Source organism: Babylonia areolata, chromosome 22, assembly GCF_041734735.1.
Source record: "Babylonia areolata isolate BAREFJ2019XMU chromosome 22, ASM4173473v1, whole genome shotgun sequence".
NCBI classification, from domain to species: Eukaryota; Metazoa; Mollusca; class Gastropoda; order Neogastropoda; family Buccinidae; genus Babylonia; species Babylonia areolata.
Window position 1 is genome coordinate 34,044,990 of NC_134897.1, and position 24,623 is coordinate 34,069,612.

At 39.5% G+C, this 24,623-nt stretch overlaps 1 protein-coding gene across 3 annotated transcripts; it reads right to left on the reverse strand.

Moving 5' to 3' along the window:
- Positions 1 to 1,909: 1,909 nt before the first annotated feature.
- LOC143296935 (uncharacterized) lies at positions 1,910 to 24,533 on the reverse strand. 3 transcript variants are annotated; one of them, XM_076608966.1, is made up of 10 exons: positions 24,033 to 24,533; positions 18,445 to 18,574; positions 16,429 to 16,529; positions 15,042 to 15,295; positions 14,427 to 14,553; positions 12,877 to 13,052; positions 10,904 to 11,096; positions 9,778 to 9,864; positions 7,916 to 7,996; positions 1,910 to 7,208 (listed from the first exon to the last, which is right to left on the reverse strand). In XM_076608966.1, exons 1-10 carry the CDS (start codon positions 24,190 to 24,192, stop codon positions 5,278 to 5,280), a joined length of 3,240 nt encoding a protein of 1,079 aa, XP_076465081.1. In that variant the 5' UTR covers positions 24,193 to 24,533; the 3' UTR covers positions 1,910 to 5,277. The 3 variants fall into 3 exon arrangements, with proteins under 3 accessions (XP_076465081.1, XP_076465080.1, XP_076465082.1); XM_076608965.1 differs by having other exon boundaries at positions 9,778 to 9,867; XM_076608967.1 differs by lacking the exon at positions 9,778 to 9,864 and having other exon boundaries at positions 1,911 to 7,208; positions 24,033 to 24,530.
- Between the last annotated feature and the right edge of the window lie 90 nt (positions 24,534 to 24,623).

The window sequence follows — 24,623 nt, forward strand, 5'->3', positions numbered from 1 at the left end:
CCATTACACTACCAACTTTCAAGAGCAATCTGGTGTACCATTACACTACTAACTTTCAAGAGCAATCTGGTATTACTATTACACTACTAGCTTTTGAGACCAACCTGGTGTTCCACTACACTACTAACTTTAAAGAGCAGTCTGGTGTACCATTACACTACTAACTTATATGAGCAGTCTGGTGTTCCATTACACTACTGACTTATAAGAGCAATCTGGTGTACCATTACACTACTAACTTATAAGAGCAGTCTGGTGTTCCATTACACTATAAACTTTCAAAAGCAATCTGGTGTTCCATTGCACTAACTTATAAGAGCAATCTGGTGTTCTATTACATACTAACTTTCAAGAGCAATCTGGTGTTCCACTACACTACTAACTTATAAGAGCAATCTGGTGTTCCATTACACTACTAACTTATAAGAGCAGTCTGGTGTTCCATTACACTACTAGCTTTTAAGAGCAATCTGGTGTTCCATTACACTACTAGCTTTTAAGAGCAATCTGGTGTTCCATTACACTACTAACTTATAAGAGCAATCTGGTGTTCCATTACACTACTAACTTTCAAGAGCAGCCTGGAGTTTCATTACACTACTGTCAAGAGCCATCTGCTGTTACATCATGTAGCTAAAATTGAAGAATTACCTTCTGTTACAAGTAATATTTAAAAGCAATATGCTATTACACTGCGTTGCTGACATTCCAGAGACATTGGCAGTTTTGATATTCCTGATATTCAAATGTTACATTATGTTAGTGACAGTCAAGAATTATGTCTGTTACAATGTCTTACCGATGTTAAATTATGTTACTTGAGAAACATCTGCTGTTACATTATGCTCACCTTGTTTATGCCAAACATAAGCTGTACTTTCATGGGACAAAATAACTTAGATAGATTCTCTTCTTTTCTTTATCAAGTTGTACTTAACATAATAAACAACACTAAAATGTACACACACAAACACACACACAAAAAAAATCAATTACATACGAATTACACGTGACATTTCATACACTTTGTGTTTACATTCATAAAATCAGATGAAAATACTATTAAGATTTTAATTATCATTAATCTTTCCTTCTGATAATAATAAAATTACCAATGGTAGATAAAATTTAGGAGCATGTAAGATAACTTGCAAAGAATACATAAAGAGATATCTCTTTTTCCGGCAGGAATGTCAGACCCCTGCCGGAGTCTGCACTAGTTGGGTCACGGTTAAATATGTGTAATTAAAAATGAATTTTGAAACAGAAACTGGTAACGAATTTGTAACAAATTCCTTTCACTATTTCCTGCACAGTTTCCAAGCAGCATTTTAATAATAATAAAGTTTGGATTCTTCACCCCCAAACCTATCCCTTGCATGCTGGTGACCCACAGACTTCATGCATGCAGACTGCTGAAACCTTAAGTCACAATGCAACAGGAACATTTTATTCTGCTCAACTGATTGAGTCATCATGATCATACCTTTTTTGTGTGTTTAAATTTATAACTGAAACCCAGCAGGCTAAACAATGACATGAATAAGCATTCATCATTTGACATATGACCGGCACAACAGCTGAGTGGTTAAAGCACTGGACCTTCAACCTGAGGGTCCCGGGTTCAAATCTTGGTAATGGCGCCTGGTGGGTAAAGGGTGAAGACTTTTCCAATCTCCCATGTCAACATGTGCAGACCTGCTTGTGCTTGAACCCCCTTCGTGTGTTTTCCCAAGGAGATTAAATACACACATTAAAGATCCTGTAATTCATGGCAGCATTCGGTGGGTTATGGAAATAAGAACATACCCAGCATGAACACCCTCGATAACAGAGTATGGCTGCCTACATAGAAGGGTAAAAACAGTCATACACGCAAAAGCCCACGTGTGTACATATGAGTGAATGTGGGAGTTACAGCCCTTGAACAAAGAAGAAGAAGAATTTGACATATCAACAAGTTTTTGGATTCATTACTAGCTGACTGGTGTCTTGAAATATTGTGGATACAAAGATGCAGGATACATTAGGACTAGATAAGTAACTAAATGGCTCAGTTTCTTCAGTACTGATCTATTACTTTATTATCAACCTATATATCTATAAAAATTAATGACATTCTTTCTCTGTGACTCTCTCTCACACACAAACACATTTTTTTCCTGATTTTTTTAATCAACAAAAATCAAACTTTTGTCCATGAGAATCCCCACATACAGTAACTGTATTTCCCAAAGTTTTCACATGCATCTTTCAAGACTTGATCAGATGATTCACACTCATTTCACTGGAGAAAATGATGGAATATTAATTTGTTTTCATTCATTTACACCACACCAAGCCCACCAAAGTTGTTCACTCAACAGTAAATATCTTCCAATCCTCTGCACCATGTATGTTTCAACATCCCTCACAGTCATAACGTTAATGCTCACAAGCATGGTGCATACCATAATGACAGAAATCTTGTCACTACAGTGGGGGTAAAAACAACAAACAAAAACAAACAGAAATGTTGGTTTTTTTAACAAGCCAGTTCCATCATGCTAGAGTCAAGCTGCACAGTCATTTCAACAAAAAACTCACATCACCTTCACTCTTTCTCAATCTTTCTTCACTCTGTTTCTCAGCTGCCACAATACTGACTGAATAAAGGTTTCTGGAGCTGAAACAGTAATGAATGGAACAGTGTCCTAAAACCCATCTGACACACACAGCCCTTGTGATTACTCTGCTAAACATTATTTACATTGACCACATGCATTCACACGAGAAATCTCTTTTTAGCATGTCAGTAAAACTCATCTTGGTTCTGGAATATGAAATCTGACAAAATATCAACATCAACTCTCACTATCAAAGAAAATAAAAGCAGCAAGAATAAATACAACTGATTATCTGACTGATGACAATAATCAAACGCATAACTTGCATATTTGTCATGCAGCACATATTGCAAAAAAAAAAAAAAAAAAAAACTAAACTAAAAAAATGTTCATCTACAACTTCAATAATTTCATATACTCTTATGATGATATATCTACACATGAATGAAAAAAAAACACCCTAAAGACTCTTCTGACCATACACCCCCAAACCTGTTCCTTGTCCTTACAGTCAACAACATGCTAACCCAATAGTTTGTAGTCATGAGATACCCCCCATCCATCCCTCTAAAAACAAATTACAAAATAAATAAAATAAGCCAACCCCATATATCCTTACATCTATCTAATCATATTACTATGTAATGTAGTCATCAAAAATATCTCTAACCCAAGACGCTAATCGTGAAGTTTGCTGGTAACGATGCTAATGGTTGTGGATGTTATCTGCTTGCTGTTGATTTCTAACCCTGACAGCTTTAATTAGGCAGCGGATCTACTCTCAATTATAACACTTCAAACCTTCTCCCTGTTTCTGCAAGTTATGCTGCTAGACTTCAGCACAGTGGGGGGTTGAACCAACTTGAAAGCACGAGTTAGACATGGCAAAAGGAGCTGAGGAGTGATTTCAAATAGAAACAGATTAATAGATTTTTTGTTACTCTTAACTGTACTTGAAGAGTGATTCATATTCCATGACAGAACAAAGCATATGACCATAACACTGGAACTTATCCATACATGAAACTTTCAAAGTGAGAAGACCTTATTGAAACAAAAAATCCTTCTACACTAAAACAAGGGTTAAATCTTTACTTCACAGTAAGTCTTTGAACATCTGTAAGCAGCAGAGAGGGGCACATAGTAAAAAAAAAATTTTTTTTAAAGTGGTCCGGCGTGAGTGACTTTCACGGTGTTGATAAAACCACTATGCACATCCACATTTTTACCTAGCCATGCACAGATTCCACACACCTACATCTTCTCAGTGTGTGCCAATTTCCGATGGATCTCTAATATTATTTAATATTATTTAAGGAACTGCAGACTTCTCCAAGCAAGTATTCATTGACTATGAAGATAACTTACAGAGTTAAAAGCTCGAAGTTAGTGGGATTCAATCTGGATGTGAGCAAGTTCCTTCCTATGTGCTGCTTTTTTTCAAGCTCAGGCCTGTTCATTCAAGACAGGGGAACACTGCTAAACTGATGAAATAACAATAATGTGTTTGACAGACCCACGACGTACAGACAGGTGAATTTTTAAACGTGAATGGGTCTGACAGACCCATGCATGGGAGTAAATGGATAAATAATTAAGTACCATGAAGGTTTTGTTTTTGTTTATTGTTGTTTGTGTGCTTAATTTATCATCCCCAGTTGGTATAGGCAGCCAGGAACTGCAAACCACATCAGCTCCTCCATGGATGATATCACCATCCCTTGCTTTGGCAGCAATCAAAGTTCCTCAAACAGGTAGAATATGAATCTCTTCTTTGAGTCCTGGCTTTTAAAATATTATCTCTCTTTTGAAAGTTTGTTTACCCCTCCAAATCAAGCCATATCTTTTTACCTCACCTTTAAACTTTTTCATTTCTTAAGCTGGCCAAGGGGGTACTAAGATTCCAGGTGAGGATGACTGCAGGACATTCTTTCTTGCTTACTGCAAAAATCTGATGGTTCATTTGACATGAAACACAAATGCTCTCCGAGTTCTTTTCTCAATCTGTTTTCCCTGCTTCTAAATCTGTACATGAACGTAACATCACAGATATGACATCTTAAACAACAACAAAAATCTCTCTCTACATGTAAGACCCATATGCTTGTATCATGTACTTAATTCATGAAGATTTCACTTACTTAGTTACTATACCTCACTTCCACTGTCAACATCCTTCAAGCATACATTCATATATATATATATATATATACACTTTCACGCAGCACAGAGGACAGTATGTGTGAGTAGCTACTTAATCCATGGGACAGCATTTTCACATCTGACCAAGCACCAACACAAAGGACATGTGCACACATACATGTAACAAAACGTCCTGAAACCTGCTAAAAGCACACAGTAGGGCCAACAGTCTCTTAATCACCACCTAGTTAAGCACTGGATACCCTTTCACAGTGCCACACACAAGATCCATGTAATCAGGCACACCCGTACCATTCACAATTTATCAAACCTTGTGTCTTTAAAACCTGAAGGAATCTGAAAACAACAGCATCAGCAGACATCACAAGCTGAGAGCCAAAACCAAATGGTGATAAATGAACCACTGCCAGACCAGCATTCTGTTACTCCTGATTTCCAGTGATGAATGTCTATGGACAGCAGAACATCAACAGCAACGTTTCTAACTCTTTTCTCTTCCTCCTGCTGATTAGAATTGAAAGCCCCGTTGATTGAGACCTCTGAGAAGGCCTTGCAGGTGAAAAGGTCTGTTGGGCTGGGGCCGAAGGAAAGGGCGTGGGCCAAACCCTCTCTGCTGGAACATGTTTACATTGGGGGACATGTTGCGTAAATTGTTCGGAGAAAAATTGGGAAATATGGGAGGCCTCATTTGTGGCCTCAGCTGTGGTCGGATTGGTGGTGACTGCATTGGCTGCTGCTGCTGCTGCTGTCTTTCAAAGTTGATTGGCTGCTGCTGCTGTTGTCTTTCAAAGTTGATTGGCTGCTGCTGCTGCTGCTGCTGATGCCTTTCAAAGTTAATTGGCTGCTGCTGCTGCTGATGCCTTTCAAAGTTGAAAGGCTGACCGTCTCTGTGTTTGCATTCTGACGGTGACGGAGTTGCCTCAAAGTAAGTGTCCTGATCACCGTCCCGACTGAACTGTCGCTCTTTGTGGAATGTTTCAAACCTGTGTGAGGAAGAGGAGGAGGAGGAGGAAGGGGAGTCGTGCGTGTCCTGCTGGTTTTTCAGCCTGTCCATGTCTCTGTCTTTCAGCTGCTGCATCTCCTTCTCCCGCACCTGTTTCTGCTCCTCAGGGCCCACACGGCGCACAACACTGCTCAGCACCGGAATGCGGGTCATCTCGTTCTCCTCTTCTTCTTCTTCCTCCTCTTCCTCTTCATCATCAAGATCCATGTCCATCTCCCCTCCTGGAGTAAGGGTCATAAGGTTGGGGAAAATAGGGTTGGGGGTGTAGGCCGGAGGGGTGCTGCCACCCGAGGTTTTGCGTTTCAGCTTTTCCATGAACTCCTGGGCTTCCCCTTCACTGCTGGAGGCTGGGCCCAGAGCACTGACACAAGGCCCCTCTCTGTGAGCAGGGGAGTGCATGGATGGCCGCACATCAGACACTGGGGGTGGTGGCGGGGGAGGGGGAGGAGGCAGGAAGTCTGGAGAGGAGGGATCCTCGGAGCTGGGCGTCAGCTCCCTCAGGACGGTGTTACTGTTCTTGCGAAGAATGCCTTTGACAGGCTGCACTGCCTTGGTGTTGAGGGAGGGGAAGGGGGAAGGGGACACCTCGTCCTGCACTGGGGGGTAAACAATGTTGGGGGAGGGGATGTTCTGCCTCTCCTCCTCTGCCCCCTCCACTCCCATCTGAGGCCAATTCTCCTTCTGTCCTGGGGAGGTGTGCTGAAAGAACAAGCCTCTGGGGCTGGTCTGAGATGGGGGCGGAACGGGCAGGGGCATGTCTGGTGGAGGGGGCACGGGGAGGGGGACAGAGGAGGAGGATGGGAGAGGAGGCAGATTAAAGTTGGGCACTGGGGGAGGAGGAATGTCCAAGCCCGGCAGTTCCCCATCTCCCATTGACTTCTCCGCCTTCCAGGCGGCCCAAGACTTTGGACCTGGGCTGCCCTCCTCAGAGTGTGAACTGTCCTCCTCAGCACCGCCACCACCCTTCTTCAAATCCATGTGCTCCTTCACCTTACTGGTGAGGCAGGTGAAGCTCTCCAGGAAACTGCTGCTGCTGCTCAGGCCACCTTCCACCTTGTTCTTCTGGGTCTGCGAGATCAGCCGCGAGAGAAAGTCAATGGGGTTCTCCTTCTTCTCCACAGGGGGTGGAGGGGGTGGTGGGGAGGGGACATCAGAAGCTGGCTCTTCCTCATCCAGAACTGGGGTGGATGGCTGTTCATCTGTCAGTGGGGTGGATCCACCATTGCCCTCTTCGTCTTCTTGGAAGGGAATGTCTGGTTCAGTCAACGTTTTGTTGGCAGACGGCCGATGTGCTGCACTGCTGGCACTGCTGTTGAGGGGCTGAGGCACATAGACAGGGATCGGGCGTTCTTCATCCGTCATCAGTGGTACTGAACTGCCCACAGTTTGCAGTGTGGGGAGGAAAGATGCCAGGCGGTTCTCTAGCCGAATGCTCCCTGCAACAAACTGGTTGTCAGTAACATCAATCTGCCTTTTTCAATGTAATGATCATCTCTAAATGTGTCCTGCCAACACACAATGTTCTGTTATATATGCACAACAACTTTTCCAACACAACTTTCTTTAATAACTGATTCTCATTATGAACATAATAAACTTGTATGTCCATTCAATTTCTCTTTATTTCAACCAGTATTCTTGCAATATTTAAAAGAAAATATGAACAGTGATATTAATCTTCAAAAGTATTTCAAAAACTAAAATAAACAACTAATCACTGATTGAAACAAAGAATTCTTTTCTGATATCTATTGCTACCATATGTTCATGAAGTCATTCCAAGTTACCACTGGACAGACTTAGTCGGTTGATATCCATTCTGGTGACAAATCTGCTTGAAATTTTTTTAATCACTACATCAAGAAAATCATAAAGTTTAAAACATTATTTGTGCATTGCTATTCCCCAAAGAACTGTAATACATTGTGTGCAGAAGTTAGTGTCGCTAAAGCTCTGTGTGTGTGTGTGTGTGTGTGTGTGTGTGTGTGCGCTCATGTATCTGTGTGTGTGTGTGTGTGTGTGTGTGTGTGCGCGTGCGTGTGTGTGTGTGCGCGCGCACACGCATGTAAGTGTTCTGTCCTGACATGCATACATTTTCACAGAACAACACAACATAAACGTGTGTTGTGCAGTTTCATCACACCTGTATCCTGGGGAGCGGTGTCTCCAGGAGATGATCCCACAGGAGATGGAGCTTCATCAGGAGGAGAAGGGATAGCCTCATCTGCACAAACACACACACACTTCACATCAACACCCAAGGCACCAACAAAGGCCTGCTTGCTATTCACACACACACACACACACACAATCCAGGCTATCACGAAACCTTGGTAAGAGCAAGCCCACACGTGTCACCGAGGATAATGGTTTATTTTTTTCAATTTCCCACTGCTGTATTTGATTCCACTGCTCTTTGTACCCATCCATGCAAAGGAACATCTCAACAGTAACGAAGACAGAAGGACGAAAGTCTGTGCCTGCTAGAAGGACGAAAGTCTGTGCCTGCTCCCATTTGCCCCAACCCATCCCCCACTCACCTCTCATAGATACTACTGCAGCAAAACTCTGAAAGTGTGTGTGTGTGTGGGGGGGGGGGGGAAGCTATAAAATTCAGACAGTTCCTGCTGATCTGATTCAGTCCTCACTTCCATAACTCCACCACCCTCCTAAAAGACCAGACATCATGATTACTTCAAGCACAGACCATGCTTTATATTCACATACTGATACTGTCAATAATGAGAATCACTGTTCATGTTTAAGTTTCACATCTGTTATATAATGTCAAGGTCATGGATTTAATGTTGTTGCTTTTTCTCATAGAGCATTTTGAGTTCAGAAAAGTTAACTGACAAGCACTTGCACAATCCATCTCAATTTAAATGAAGTAAACGTTCATACTGGAAGCTAGAATAAAGGAATAAAACAATCAAAGCAGCAAATACACACACACAAAGTACATGCATTATGTATTTGACTTGAAAACCTGAATAGGGCAAATTCTGTCAGTGCAAAGTACAAAAAGGAAAATTTGTGCATACCAGTAACACTATTGAGAGGACAATAAAGCATACACTACTGAACATAGACCATTCTGTTCATGTCAGCTTCCATAAAACAGTTGACAGCCTTACAGGTGCACAGACGCCAATCACAAGCTCAATTGTCAGTGTTCATGATGATGTATCAGTATTTTGTCAGTTGGTTATTGACTTGTATTTGTTACACAAGCATCTGTATTCTTGGATACCTGTGCATACAAATCTAAGTATTAATGTGTAGATGGATACGGATACAAGTGTATACTGCGCACAAACCTTTTTCTTTTTTTCTTTTTTCTTCTTTTACTTCCTATACCAACCACCAGGTTCCCAACCTGTAATTTTCAGGCAGTCACATGAAAGTTAATATATTGTATTCAGTTAACACTCTTGTGTATTACTAAATCATCTTGTGTTGCCAAGCAAATCCTGAGAGACAATCACTCAAGAAAAATTTCCACATCTGATTTAACAGATGGACAGGGGTTGGTACGAAGGAAGGGGGGCAGAGTGGTGGTAAGGGAAACAGTCAGGAGGGGAGATGAATATCAGATGCAGAAAGACACCACAAGCCATGTCACGGAGACAGCAGCAGGACACTAACTACTTTCACACTTTTAAACTCTCTCTCCCCTCCTCTCCTCTCCCTCCAACTTGCCTGTTATTTCTCTTTTGAAATTACTTCCAATAGACAAAAAGAAAAAAGAAGAAAAAAGCAAATGACATATATCAACCTAACTATTCCACTGATGTGAACTTTCGACTGCATATTTAAAACACAGAACTTTTTTCTTTTTTTTTCTTTTTTTTGAAAGGAGTGACTAAGAAAAACAACAACAAAAAACAACCACCCCCAAACAATCTCACCAATGACAACAGAAAAGTGGCAAACAAACAAGCAAGTGATCAAGCCAGTCAGGCAGGCAACCACAGCAATACTGACAACGCAAGAGGGGTCTACCTCCAAAAATCAGTTTCCGGATACTAGGGATGGGGTTTAGAATGGAGCTTGTGGTGGTGGTGGTGAGAGCCACACTACCACTGCTGCCTGCTGCAACAAAGGCAACCATCATCTATCACATCATACACCAACAACCTCTCATCTTTCTCCTGTCAATTGCTTGAAATAGAAAAGAAATGAATGGGATGGGGGAGAGACTGTTTCATGTCCAAATAAACGCAGGTGTGTGTGCTGTCTGCAAACAAAACATTTGCAAGAATTTCTTGACGACTTCCTTTCCGATCTTTCTGTAAACGTCCCATTTCTGTTGGAGCTTTACTGATATCGCTCCTATTAGACTCATCAGTTAACTTCAGCAATCAATGAACAACACTTTGTTCAGTACTGTTCAAACTCATTTCCACTCTTCATTCTGGAAAATTCAAGAGGAAATGATGTTCAATCATTGCTGCTTTCCAGCTAGTGATGATCTACATGCTTATGCTTGTATCTTGTCAATTTCAATGCGTAATAAATACACACTGAAATTCACAGGAATGCCAGCCTAATGTGTTTATGAGTCTTTCTTTTCACTGAGTTGTCAATAACATTCAAGACAATTATATTACAAACAATCTGCAATTTCACTTCCCAATCCACCAATGGTCAGAACACAGTTTTTCTGTTGAAGATTTCTGGGTCTATTCTGGTCCTACAATTACTTTGTTGTTATACTGAAGAGCTACATTTTTTTTAATTTTAAAAAGTCCATTTCAAAAGTTTGTATGGAAGGAAAGAAACTGTAAGAAGCAGATTTAATTTACAAATTCTCCCAAAGAAAAAATAGTTTAAATTGTCTTCTGTTGTTACAAGTAACACTTAGATGCTTGATTTCCAAAACTGGAACTCCACTTTCAAGAAACAGACTCATTTTTTTGTTTGCTTTTTTTTTTTTTTTTTTCTTTTTTTTTTTTTTTTTTTTTTTTACTGATCTTTAATTCTTGATCCCCTGGGGGACACACAGTAAACAGACACACACTCACACACACACACACACACACACACACACACACACATTGACACACCAAGCACCCTCACTCATCCACACACAACCACACCACACACAGTGTAAGACTGTTGCACCCACTCTCTGTGTTGAGGGCAGACTGATCCTGGTCAATGTCCATGCCCACAGAAGTGTCAATGTCATCTTGAGGCGGGGTGTTGCCCGGAGACGGGGCATCCACAGTGGGGGAGGGGCTGGGGCTGGGCAGGGTGCGCATCAACTCGTCAAGCCTGCGCTTCATGGTGTTGATGCGTGACCCATAGTTCTTGTATGCCTTCACACATAGCACACACCATGCTTTATGTTCCTGCACACCTGCCAACCCCCAGCAAGACTTGTCAGTAACATTTTGGACAAAAGTGCCAGTAGCAAACGCCATTAGCAAGTAGCACACCAACACATGTTCTGCAAAGGACACAAACGTGTACATGATGAAAGGCCCCTTTATCATATGTCCAGCTGTTCCACAAACTCTTGTGCCATACATTTCACTATCGGCGGTATCGCCATCATTTTCGTTCTTGCAAAGCTCTACTGTTTGGCTGAATTGCTCCTCAGAGACATTTGCCTAAACAACTTTCCAGAATGGTCCGTCACACTCAGTGGTATATATAGCGCTCCACGGGGAACAAAGCAAACCCTGTTTCAGCAGGGACTGTATCTAGTTCTTGTGCTGAAATATTTGGGTGACTGAAAATATTAGTAACATTTGATGATTAAACTTCAGTTTAAAATGTGCTGAATGAGAAGTTATTTATACCTGGCTGTAATTTTGAAACACCAATGCTCATTTGCCGAGACAATACTGGGTAAACCACACTTTTCTCATCTGCAGGCGTCTGTTTTCAAACTGATCCAGAGGCAAAATGCACTTGACCATAGTAAATCCACTCAAAAGGTAGTATTTGGCAGGTCTGTTCACATAACCATAAAAGTATTGTTGTCATCTCTTTACATGCTTTTTAAAGAAAAAATAATCAAAGTTAAAATACTCATGCCATATATATTGCAAATGGTTTTTAAAGAGAAAAAAAAAGCTATCCCATTATCTGGAACTCATTTATCATTATTTTTTCCCTAAAAGTGTTTCCAGACGAAAATATCTTTGTCATGGAAAACTGCTGTCAAGTCAGAGAGTGACTGATATTACACCTGAGGTACCTCCTCCATACATGGTTCTGAGAAAATGTGCTGTACATTGATCGATTAAAAAAACCTGTGAACAATAAAATCATCAGTTTTCTATATAGAAAAACAACAGCATTACATGAGTGAGCAGTAGCAAAATCAAAATCTATAAATATGCCATGAAAGCTATTTCCAACCCATTTCATGGTAAAGAATAACATGTTCCATTAAATCAGTAATTTGGGGGTTTTCAGAACATCATTTCCCATCAGAAAGATGAAAAAAAAAAAAAAGTTTTGAAAGGTTCCTTGAATGATGTACAGCTGATTTCATAATGATTTTTTTCAAATCAGAAATATGTACTGGTGTACCTTTAAAGTACCTTTACAGTGTTTGTGTTTACCAGTAACCAGAAATTATAACCATTTAAATTTTAATATTGGAAATTTACATGCTTGAATGTTTATTGCCAAACTGCATTCTTCACTGCTGTGCTTGGCCATTCCAATTTGGATTTCTAAAACTGCAAGATTTATCAATATTTCCACTCATGACGACTGGTATCTACAGAGACAACAGTTCCCAAGAAAATGCCAAGTAAAAACATACATTACACAATGATCACACTGACTCACTTTCTTCACACACACATGAAATAAGAAAAAGTTAACAATAATAGCACTGGAAACAACTCGATGCAAATAGAGTCTGCACTAGTGGGTCACGGTAAAGTATGTGTAGTGAAACTAACAATTCAGAATTTTCCTTCCTTGTTTTTATTATCTTTTTTTTTACTCCTTTTTTTTTTTTTTTAATCTAAACGACATACATATAATATACCATCTTCAGCTTGCTCAAGAACTGTTGCTTTTTTGTGTGTGTTTTTATTCAATCCTTTCCCACCCAAGGTGGAAACAGTGACTCACATTAGCCACAATCTTGGCCTCGCTGAACTGCTGGTCATAGAAATATTCACTGATGTGCAGCTGAGCCAGCAGATCCCTCTGCTCCCCCTTCTTCTTCTCCAGGCACTTCATCGCCTCCTCCAGCCGTAGGCACGACTCCTCAAACTGGGTGGAGAACTCGTTGCCATGGGCTCGATCTGCCAGAGAGGAACGGTTTCTGTCATGCTGGCATGTAGCTCGACTTGTTAAATTGGTAACACACACGGTAGCAATAAGTGCAAGGTCTCTGACAGAAGCTTTGTCTGTAAGTGTAATGGAAACAGTCTGTCATATGACAGACAGACACACATACTGATTGATAAAATAAACTGTAGACCCCTTTCAGGTTTCAAAAAATGAAACAGGCTCTTCCCCTTGTTTCTCTGTTCCCCTTGGTTCTCTGTTCCTTTTATAGAATAGGTATGACCATAAAATGGATGCAAAACTCTGCATTGTGTATACTCACATTACACAGAGGAGCAAATGCATGTATTGTATGTTTCATACAGACAATACAATTAAGACTAATTAGAAATGTTGATCAGTATAACTTAAGATGAAAAAGTGTTTAGCATTAAATACCGATGTCTAAAACATGCATATAAACACTAAAATGAAGAAAGAATTTTAAAAAATCAAGCAGTTAAGTGCCATCTACTTCATGGCAGCATTTTTTCAGAGAATTGCTCAAACTCCTCTCCAAGGTGTTTATACCTTTTGAGTCTGACTGATATTATGTAAGGTAGCTTAATGCACAACCTGGTCATATTGATTCAAGCCAAACTGGATCTGTGTAGCATCATAAGAAATAAGAAGAATTTTGTCTAAAATTCCACACTTCTTCATGCCTTTCTGTCAGATTCAATTTCACTCCCCTCTCACCCATTCATGCTTGTCATAACTTAATTTCTTATTTCTGGGGTGCACAAACTACAGAACATGATTTTCTGTTGGTTTTCAGCTTTAAATTTTGCATTAAAAGGATGAGAAGGAGAAGGGGGTGAGAAGGTTGGAGGCATGTACTGAGTCTCTTCTTCAGGGGTGAGTGTTCAGTTAAAAGTTTTGTTCCACAGCTGCGCAAATGTTAGTGTAGTTGATGGCGTCCTGGACTTGCTGAATCAGAACAGAAAATACTAATCACAATTCGTATCATGCAGTTAATTGTATCTTTTAAGTTATTTTGACCATGTAAACCTTGAACTTGCCTCTTATGGACGCTGAGCAGTACAATCTGCAATGTCCAACATACACTCTTGCTCAAAAATCTATGTGTAGTTCTCTCCTACTTTATTCCAAATCATGGCTGACCAAAAGTTTTTCCCCCTAACAGTAAGATTTATTGAATCTCCCTGCACAAGTGATATCATGTGAAGCTCCCTCCTTTAATGACAGTAAACTCACAGCAAATCAATTAAACATATTAAAAATATAAGAAAAAGTTTTTTCTTTTCTTTATGTATATGATGAACTGAATCAAGCACGTTTGCCTACAGTACATGCTACAATAACACAATGATGTCGGTGACATTCACCTTTGAGTTGTTTGATGGCCTCAATGCTGGAGGCATCCAATTTGAGAAGAGAGAGCTGTCGCACTTTAATCTCCATTTCCGCTTCCTGACGCTTGAACACCTTCATCTTGTCAATCAACTCAGACGGCTGAAAACCATCACACCAATACACTTCATTTTATACTAGGCACCATTGTGGCCTGTAACTACAAAGCACAGTCATAACTTAACACCATTACCTTTAAAATAAATCGATCCATTTCAGGACTTTAAAATCTTTACTTATATTACCACCAACAAATATATTGTGCTAATCTACTAAAATATTGTTACCTCAAACAGCCCAGTACCTAATTCAATTGTGTACAATTCAAACTTAACAGAAAGAAAACAACAAAACATACACACAAAAAAGAAAGGCAAAAATTGTTACAAAATCAACAAAAGAGATTTCAGTCCACTGATAATGTAATGATGTAATATATATGCAGACCACCACCAAACACGCACACACACACACTCACACACACACTCACTCACATGCGCACACACACACACACACACTCATACACAAACAAACTTACACCAAAATACAATACAAAAGCATTTTAAAGCACTGTTGTTAGGCTGACTAACCTTGAAAGCAGCCAGTGTTTCTTCATTTGGTGCATCAACATCTTTCGCTTTTTCTTCCTCCTTTTCAGCATCCAAGTTGGCGTCTGCTGGCTGAATATCCTCCAAGTCATCATTCACTGGACTCATGGATTTCTCCTTCACCTTCTCCCTCACACGTTGCTTGGCTTTCTCTTTCAGTCGATCCTTGGGACTAAAGGGTTTTTTGAACATCCCCAGCTCTCGTTTTCTTTCGCGTTCCTCTCCTCGTTTTCCATCTGAAACAGATCTTTCAATACAGTAGTGACATTTAACCTTTTGAGCCCTGAGTTCCTGAGCAATTTTAACCCTTCTGCCTGAGCTCCTGAGCCAAAATTTGCAAATAATTGGTATTAAACCCTTTGAGCCCTGACCACCGCTTTGCTGGTGGCAGAGAAAAATGACATAATGCCCAGCCACCGGTTGAGTGGTGCGTAAACACTTGAAGCGTGCAGCGTCTCAACCTGGCCCGTCAGGGCAGAAATCAGGGACAAAATGTGTGGGAAAACAACTGTACACAACGCAGCAAGTAACTGATATGCTTGATGATTTATCGGAAGTAGAGTATGACAATGATTACTCTGATAGTGAGGTGGAATTCAAATCGGATGATTTTGCTACAGATAGTGATGTTGAAAATGAATCTGAGCATGCAGAATCAGTTGATCAAAGGAGGTGTGTCAGGTTGAGACTCTGCACGCTTCATGTTAGAAATCAATCTTTTTTATCCAAAGCACATGCACAAAACACAGTGAAAAGGCGCAGCAACGTTGGTACTACATTCGCTGACGTCAGAATATTACGGTTTTTCTGACTGGTTCTTCAATATAAGTCAACCAACAGCAAAACATGACACAAGTGTTTACACACCGCTCAACCGGTGGCCAGGCATTATGCCACCCCTCCCCACCACCGGTAAAGCGGTGGTCAGGGCTCAAAAGGTTAACAAAGTCAGAAAGAGAAAGGAAAAAAAATGTAAGTACTAAGGCAGTTCACAACCCGTGATTCAATTATGTGAAACAAACTCAAATCAACACAAAGAACTCTACAGCTAAATGTATGTTTCGGATCTGAGGATAATTACAAACACCATTATATTTTAAACAAGTCTGTACGCTTTCTACCGATCTTAAAGTTCCTGTTTCAAATGGATGCCAGCTCATCAAGGGCTCTGTACTGACTGGAGCTTAACATTCAAGCATATCTTCAACTGACATTTTCAAGGCAAATTCCTCAGTGAACTGTATTTGAACTTAAACAATCTTTCCAAGTTTTATCTGGAGGTTTGAAAAACCTTTATACATGCACACACAAAAAAAAGACTGAATGAATGTGTTACTAACGAGTCAGCTGAATATAGGTGTCCACTTACCCAAGACAGCTTTGAGCTGAGTGACAAAGTCTTTGTCGTAGACATGTCTCTCCTCCCAGATGTTGAATATCCTCTCCACCTTGCCCCTAATGCTGGCATCCCTGTCAAAACAGCAAAACAACCAGGAACCCTCACTCCTCCAAACATAATATGCAGTGCCTCCAGTTGTTTGTTCAGTTGCGCACACACTTACACATTCACACTCTGGTTTCCAAAGAATACAACTTAATTAATGTCTGTAGTTTACTGGCATTTTACTGAATTGTAATTTGTAATGTACTTGACTGTATAATCCTCTTTTGCCATAACAGATGTCTTTCTGTGAATTTCAGGCTGCTGCCTCCAGATAGAGTTGTGTCGCTATGTACAGCACAACGTCACCTATTTTTTTCCTGTCTGCAAATTTATTTGTTTTACTAGATCAAAGTGGATTTTCAACAGAAACCCTTTTCAACCCTTTTGTTGCTGTGGCTTTATCAAAAAATAAATTACATGTGAAAAGTGCATGCTACACACGGGACTTCAGTCCAAATGAAAAGTTTCAAGTCTTCTTGACATGACCATGACCACCGTGACATTTTTTTTTCTCTTTGATAAACAGCGGAAAAAAAAACAAAAAACCATCAGTCCTTTATTTACTGACTTATGACTGAGACTGCTCTCTCTCGAAACGAAACCAAGTTACAGCTCTCAAGCGCCTAAATGAAAATGCTGAATTGAAAAAATCAGGTAAAACACATTGATCTGCAATGTGAAACCCAGCCAACCGCATGACACTATCATGACTATGATTGTAAGTGTAAAGCCTAAAACTGTATAAGTATTTAGAAATTAACTAATTTTCATCAGTTTTCAATAAAATCACCAAGAGACAAGAAAATGAATGAATGATATTGATAAATGAGATAACATTACTAACAACACACTAAGATATATATATATATATATATATATATATATATATGTATATATATATACAAATATATATATACATATATACATATATATATCAATCAGCCTCATCACTTTTCCATAATTTTTCCTTTTTAGTTGTTTCTTTTACTGATGGCACTAAGAAAGTAAAATACTGAAAAAGGTAGACAGACAAATACACTAAGACTACAGACAGATGTGGATGACATTCAGACTGATCTGTAAGACAGATCTTAGATACACATGTATACGTAACACTGGCAGATCAACAGTTTTCAACTCCAAGCAAAACAAAAACAAAACAAAAAAACCCCAAAAAAACCACACCACAACTACCACCAAACAAAAAAAAGAAGAAAAAAAAGTTTTTCAACCCATTCAACCCCAGGGAGTTTACAGCCTCAGTAGGCCTCCTGTCATATTGATGGGTAAAAACAGAAAATATATACTGAAATCAACAGGTTTATCCTCAAAACTGACACATGCCGGAAATACTGTAGACGCTAGTTCCATTTGCTTGCATGTTAATACTTTTAATTATATTATACATGGAAATGAATTTTGACTCTCAAGCAGTGCTCAGGTGCATGGTTCAATGAGTTAAGATTGTACTTGCAGGGCAAGTCTGCCTGGAAGGATACATTATATTTCTTTTATCATTATGCCTCATAAATAATATACAAACATGTAATGTATGCAATAATGTATGTGTGACACTATATACATGTGCATGATGTGTCATTGTGTGTGTCGAAATGTTGCAATATATGTCGTGTGTGTACGTGTGAGTGTGAATGTGTGTGTGTGTGTGTGAGTCACTCAGTGTGTGTGTGTGTGTGTGTGTGTGTGTGTGTGTGTGTGTGTGTGTGTGTGTGTGTGTGTGATACAGTATCAGCATGCCTTTGTAATGTCTGAATGCAATTTACATGAATGCTCTCATTCTATAACATGTCCATTTACCTGTCACTGGACATTGCACTATTTCAAAAGTCTCTCACTCTCTCTGTATTGGGATTGTTTAATTCATTGTCAACTATACTTGTGTTTTTTGTCACATACTTTTTCAACTGGCCCTTGTCTCACCTTGCCAAAGACGTGGCCTGCTTCAGCAGCGGTTTGAAGGTATCAATGAAAACCACTGCTTTCTTGCGTTTGCAGTTCTGAACCACATCGTTGCACAGATAGAACAGGGTCAGGCGATGAGATGGCTTCGCTGAAAACAGATACGTTTTTCTCATGAAATCAGCTGAGCTCGTTAAGTTCATCACTGACACTGAGTAATCATATAATGTCTTCATGTGACCAACAGAGTAGATAACTTCTGTGCAATGCATTTTAGCCCTTGACTGAAAATTGTAACAACTCGTTAATAAATGTGCTTAGTTCCTTAGCTTTGATTGAAAGGCAGAGAAAGGTATAGAGAGAATGACGGATAAAGAGAGAAGAAAGATCAAAATGGAGAAAGATAGTATACTATACAGTGTGTGTGTGTGTGTGTGTGTGTGTGTGTGTGTGTGTGTGTGTGTAAGTGTGTGTGTCAATTTTTATTATTACATATTAGTATAGATACTATTTTAGTATTCAAAAGCATAAAATATATATAAACAGTGATGAATCTTGTACAGAGACAAACCACAATGCTTTCACACCATTCACACACATGTATACAAAACCCTTATTCTGAGAGGTTTGAACTTAAGTTAAAAAAAGATAAAACATAATTATCTATGTAAAAATATAGAGCACTAGAAACAGTGACACCAGAAAGAGGCGAGGGCTGGGGGAGGCTATTTTGGATAGAGGTGGGTTTCACAACCAGACATGAAAAAGCAGGATGCAGAGATATGACAAAGCAAAAGAGGGAACTCATTTCTGGCGACAGAAAAAGTGCGGCACCTGATTGCAGAGCCTTAGAGTTGGAATCTGGGAGTGTGGAAACTAAGTGGAACTGAAGCTGATCACAGTGAGATGGTGTATAGTGGTGAAAGCAATCAGAGACAGGAAGGGGCAGACTTAAGTGTTGATCTTTCATCTTGTTCTGTGTGAGACAGAAGCCAACAGAGAGGCTGCAAGATAGGACTGATGTTCTCACTCTCAGATCTTTTCTTTCTGACAGTGAATCAGTTGGTAGAGTTTTGTTTGCACTGAAGCAAGTAAATGAATGTAGCATGAAGCAGGCAAACCAGACTGGGTGAGTTAAAGTAGTCAAAACTACAGAAAATGTGAGAAATGACATGTTTAGATGCTGTGTATCTTTAGATGTTTAGTGTGTGGAGGATGGGGAGAGAAAGGGAAGGACTAGTAAGAAAAGAAGGTGGGGAAGATCGATTACATGTGCATGTTTGACTTTGGTGGTTATGTGTGGTAAACACGTTTAGCATTGGGCACATGACTGAGTGAGTCAGTCACTCATTTCCTGTTGCCTCATTAATCATTGTGATCAGACTGGGCAAAGTTCTAAAGGAGTTCATAAACTGATAAAGCAACAATGTTTGAGGACAGCCCTAGCTTTAAGTTTAAATAGGGTTATCACTGGGTCACACATACACTGTCTTTCACCACAGATGTCTGAATCTGAATAAATGCTGAGCTATCACTCAACTGGTGCTTTTTAAGACCTAAACTTAGTTCACCAAGTCTTGAGACTCAGCTACGACACTACAGCTACTTACCCCTATCACTATAGTAATTCAATGGAGTTCAGTTTGTGAATGATGCATGCTATGTTGATACATCCTCCATACCATCAGCCTGTGGAAAGGCAAACTTACCTTCACTTCTGAAAGATGGTGATGGAATAAAACAAGCGCATAAGATGTAAATATGTGTGCTCACACATGGAACCTCAGTTAATAGTCTTGTTGGGAATGCTGTTAGAATTTAGAACCAAGTTTAATCCTGATGGGAAAAAAACAACAACGGCAATATCCACATTTTTTCCCCTGTACTTTTCCATTTATGAGACAGCAAAACTTCTAAACTGGTTAATAACACTGTAATATATTCTCTACATTTCTTCCCCTCCACTCTTTGACTGGCCTTCTTTATGTCTCTTGACAGGGGAAGAATTGTAGAGAATATATTACGATGTTATTTAAACAAATTTACAAATTTTCTGTCTTGGGAATGAAACTGAATGGAAAGAACACAGGGGAAGAAATGTGGATACTGCTAAAAAAATAACCCACTAAATTACCTCAGCAGAGATCCGAACCCCCAACATTTGGGTCACAACCCCAGCGTTCTACCAACTGAGCTATTCCAACTGGTCTCTCCCCAAGGAGAGCAGCTCCTATTATATGCAGAGAAATCTGCTGTGACTAAAACTAATTAAAAAAAACAGAAGAAAAGAACTCATAAAAAGAACTCCAGAAGCAAAAATGATCTTTCATATATTTTTCCCTGTTGTGCTGGAGATAAAATATACCCCTGCCGGAGTCTGCACTAGTTGGGTCACGGTTAAGTATGTGTAATTAAAAAAATAGTTAAAGAATTTGTAGCATTAGTAGCATTATTTATGTTATAAATTCTATATTAAGTGAAGCGCTTAAATGGCAAGATGAATCAAGGCCATTTTGATAAAAGCATCAAATATTTTTTAATTTTATCAATCAAATGTCCACAAGACTTCCAACAGGGGTGTGAGGGTACAGGTTGTATCTTACAGTATCAAGGTGCTTTTATTTTGTTAACTTCTACTGAACACAGTACTTACTTTATAGTTCAGAAGTTGTTGTTTTTTTCTTCCATAATTTCTGGCTTTAAAAGTCTGTATAAATAATGGGCGACTTTAATTTCTCATCAGTAAACTGGAATGGCCAATGGACAAATGAAGAAGATAATGAAGTAACTGAAAGCATTCGTGATGCTTTTCTCATTCAGAAAATATCACATCCCACTAGGCACAGAGAGAGACAGCAGTCCACCATGCCTGATCTCATACTGGTTAATGAGAACAGCATGATCTCTAACATAGACCATAGAGCACCACTTGGTTTGAGTGACCATGAGGTACTTATTTTCCAAATGTAGGTACTAATGTAGCAAAAGCTAAACTCAACCAAGAAGACTGTCCTAAATATAATTTACGGAAAGGTAACTACAATGACCTCAGACTGGAAGGAAGTGAAATAGATTGGAGCACTCTTGATGACATGGATGTAAATACGTGCTGGTCTCATGTAAGAGACTGGGTTCAGTCGGGAATGGACAGACATATACCAAAGGTGAAAGTAAAAAAGTCAGCTACTACGTCTAAAGCCAAACCAAAATGGATGGACAGGAAAAACTTGAGACAAATCAAGAAAAAGTATAATGCTTTTAAAAGATATCTCGAAACTAAATCTGGTATAGACTACCAGAGATACATTATTGAGAGAAATCTCTCGAAGAGAATAATTAAAAATGCAAAGAAAGTGTATGAGAGAAAAATTGCTTACCAAGCAAAGAGTAACCCTAAAAATTCCTGGAAATATGTGCAAGAAAAATTGAGGATAAACACAAGTATCAACGCTTTGAAAAGGGACTCCGGTGAAATGGCAGTAACTGACTCTGAGAAAGCAGAAACACTAAATGACTTCTTCTCAAGTGTATTTACTTGTGAGAAAGTAGACAATCTACCCAACATGACCAAATCTCCTAAGCTAGAAGGCATAACTCTTTCAGAGATAAGAGTCACCCCAAGAGTGGTGGAGGCTAAGCTTAAAAATCTTGACCCCTCTAAGGCTCAGGGACCTGACAGAATTCCGGCCAAAATACTGAAGAAACTCAGTAAGGAACTATCAATTCCTTTCAGCATACTGTTCAACAAATCCTTAGAGACGGGAAGTATCCCAGATGGCTGGAAAACTGCTGATGTTACCATATTCAAAAAGGGCTCTAAACAAGACCGGAGTAACTATAGGCCAGTCAGCCTCACCTGTGTTATATGCAAGGTACTAGAGTCAATTGTGAGGGATGTTATTGTAACATATTTTAATGACTTTAAACTTTTTGCGGACTGTCAACATGGCTTTCGAAATAAAAGATCTTGCATGACCCAAATGATTCAAGTTATGGATGACTTAACTGCACTTACTGATGACAGAAAATCAATAGATATAGTGTATTTAGACTTCCGTAAAGCTTTTGACTCAGTACCGCATAAAAGACTACTGATCAAATAGGAGGAGTTTGTATTATACTCCATGTTTGGTGATACATATACTTACCATGTCAAACTGATGCAAACTATGCCTATCAGTTTGAACTGATGGATCCCTCTTTGACTGGATTAAAAATTTAAAGACTTCCTGACTGACCGAAGACAGAGAGTGAGAGTGAGGTCAGCATACTCCTCGGACAAACCGGTTTTAAGTGGTATTCTACAAGGGAGCATTTTAGGCCCAGTCCTTTTTACCATATTCATCAATGACTTACCAGATGTGATATCGAGTACATGCAAAATTTTTGCTGACGATACGAAGAATTACGGGGACTCAAACAATTACTCTGACATCCAAAGGGACCTTGATAATGTGCAAGACTGGTCACATAAATGGAACTTGTATTTCAATGTCCAAAAATGTAAAGTACTGCATATAGGCAAGAAAAACCACCAAACTGACTACACAATGAAAATGGTAATTCAAATGAAATGATTCAAAAATGCTCAGAAGAAAAAGACCTTGGTGTTACCTTCGACTGCGATCTTAGTTTTGACCCACACATACAGAAAGCAATTAGTAAATCTAACCAAATGACGGGGTTGATAAGACGATCTTACTCCTTTATTGATAAAGACATGTTCCTGAAGCTATACAAAGCGCTTATCAGACCACACATGGAGTACAGTAATGTTATCTGGTACCCATTGCTTAAAAGACAATCTTCATCGGTAGAAAAGGTACAGAGAAGAGCGACTAAGATATTGCCAGAATGCAGAAACATGACTTATGATGAAAGACTAAGATACCTTGGGTTACCATCTCTAAAAGCCAGAAGGGTGAGAGGAGACCTGATCCAAGCATACAAAATATTTCACCAAGTGGACGACATTGATTTCGACTCTCTATTTCAGTTGAGTAAATCTGACATCACAAGAGGCAATGCAGGGAAATTGTTTGTTCCGTTTTCTAACACTAACCTGAGGAAACATTCATTTGCTATCAGTGGTTGGCAAATGGAATTCTCTTCCAACTAACATTAAAGTTACTAATAGTAACACTCTTAACAGTTTTAAGAGCCTCCTTGATGCAGATGCAAATTTTAAAGATATAGAATATGACTTTGATAACTGAGACTCTTCTCATACCAATCTATATGAAATTCAAAATGTAACTGTAACACGCTGCGCTAAACACCTTGTAAAATACTAGCAAATCAATTGACGGAGCACAAGAAAGCCGCGAGGCTATATAAGCTCTTACCTACCTACCTACCTAAAAGTTATGTTTGTTGAATGCAATGTCAACTATGCAGTCATGTCATTTCATTTCATACAACAGTGCAGTGTATGATTGTCATGGGTATGCCAAAATATGTTCAGAGGTGGGGTAGTCCTGCTGACGGAAAATTTTTGCTGATCTAGTTTCATGCCAGGGCAAGATAAGCTCTACCACGAAAACAAGAAGGTAAAACTTTTTCAGTTCCAGACTTTCACATGCGCTCACTAGGCCCCTCACTTTACTTACGAGACTTTTTCATGATTTTATACCACAATTCCACAATGCGCGCATGATGTGTTTTGTGGTGGATAATCCAGAGCGATAAACTTTGGATGCTGTCTTGGGTGTTGGTTACTGATGTTAATCTTTTCTCCACGTTTTCCTCGTTCAGGCCTGCAGACGCCATAGTTGTTTGGGTCGAGCAGTTGACTGCACGTTCGTTGCCACACACACGTCAATGTAATCAGGACACAGCAGTTCGACTCTGTAACCCAAATAACTGTCACAATCTGTACATTGTTAGTTGGCAACTGTGCACAGTAAAAATCAACGTGATTTCACAAAAATATGCAGTCAATAAATGCCAAATTACTGGTTGTGCAGACGTTCCAATTCTGACGATATTTTAGTCGCCATTTTGAACTACTCGCTTTGGTGAGACGTTGATACCTACAGGCTTAAATTTTCAGTTCAATGCAACGTTTGCTGATGAATACTTCATAGTCATAAAATGTGTATTTCAAGCAAATTTTCCTGGTCGTGTTAACTATTCAGTAATAAAATCCCAACAGATATGCGATTGATGACGTCACGAATGTGTGTGCCCATTGCGACCCC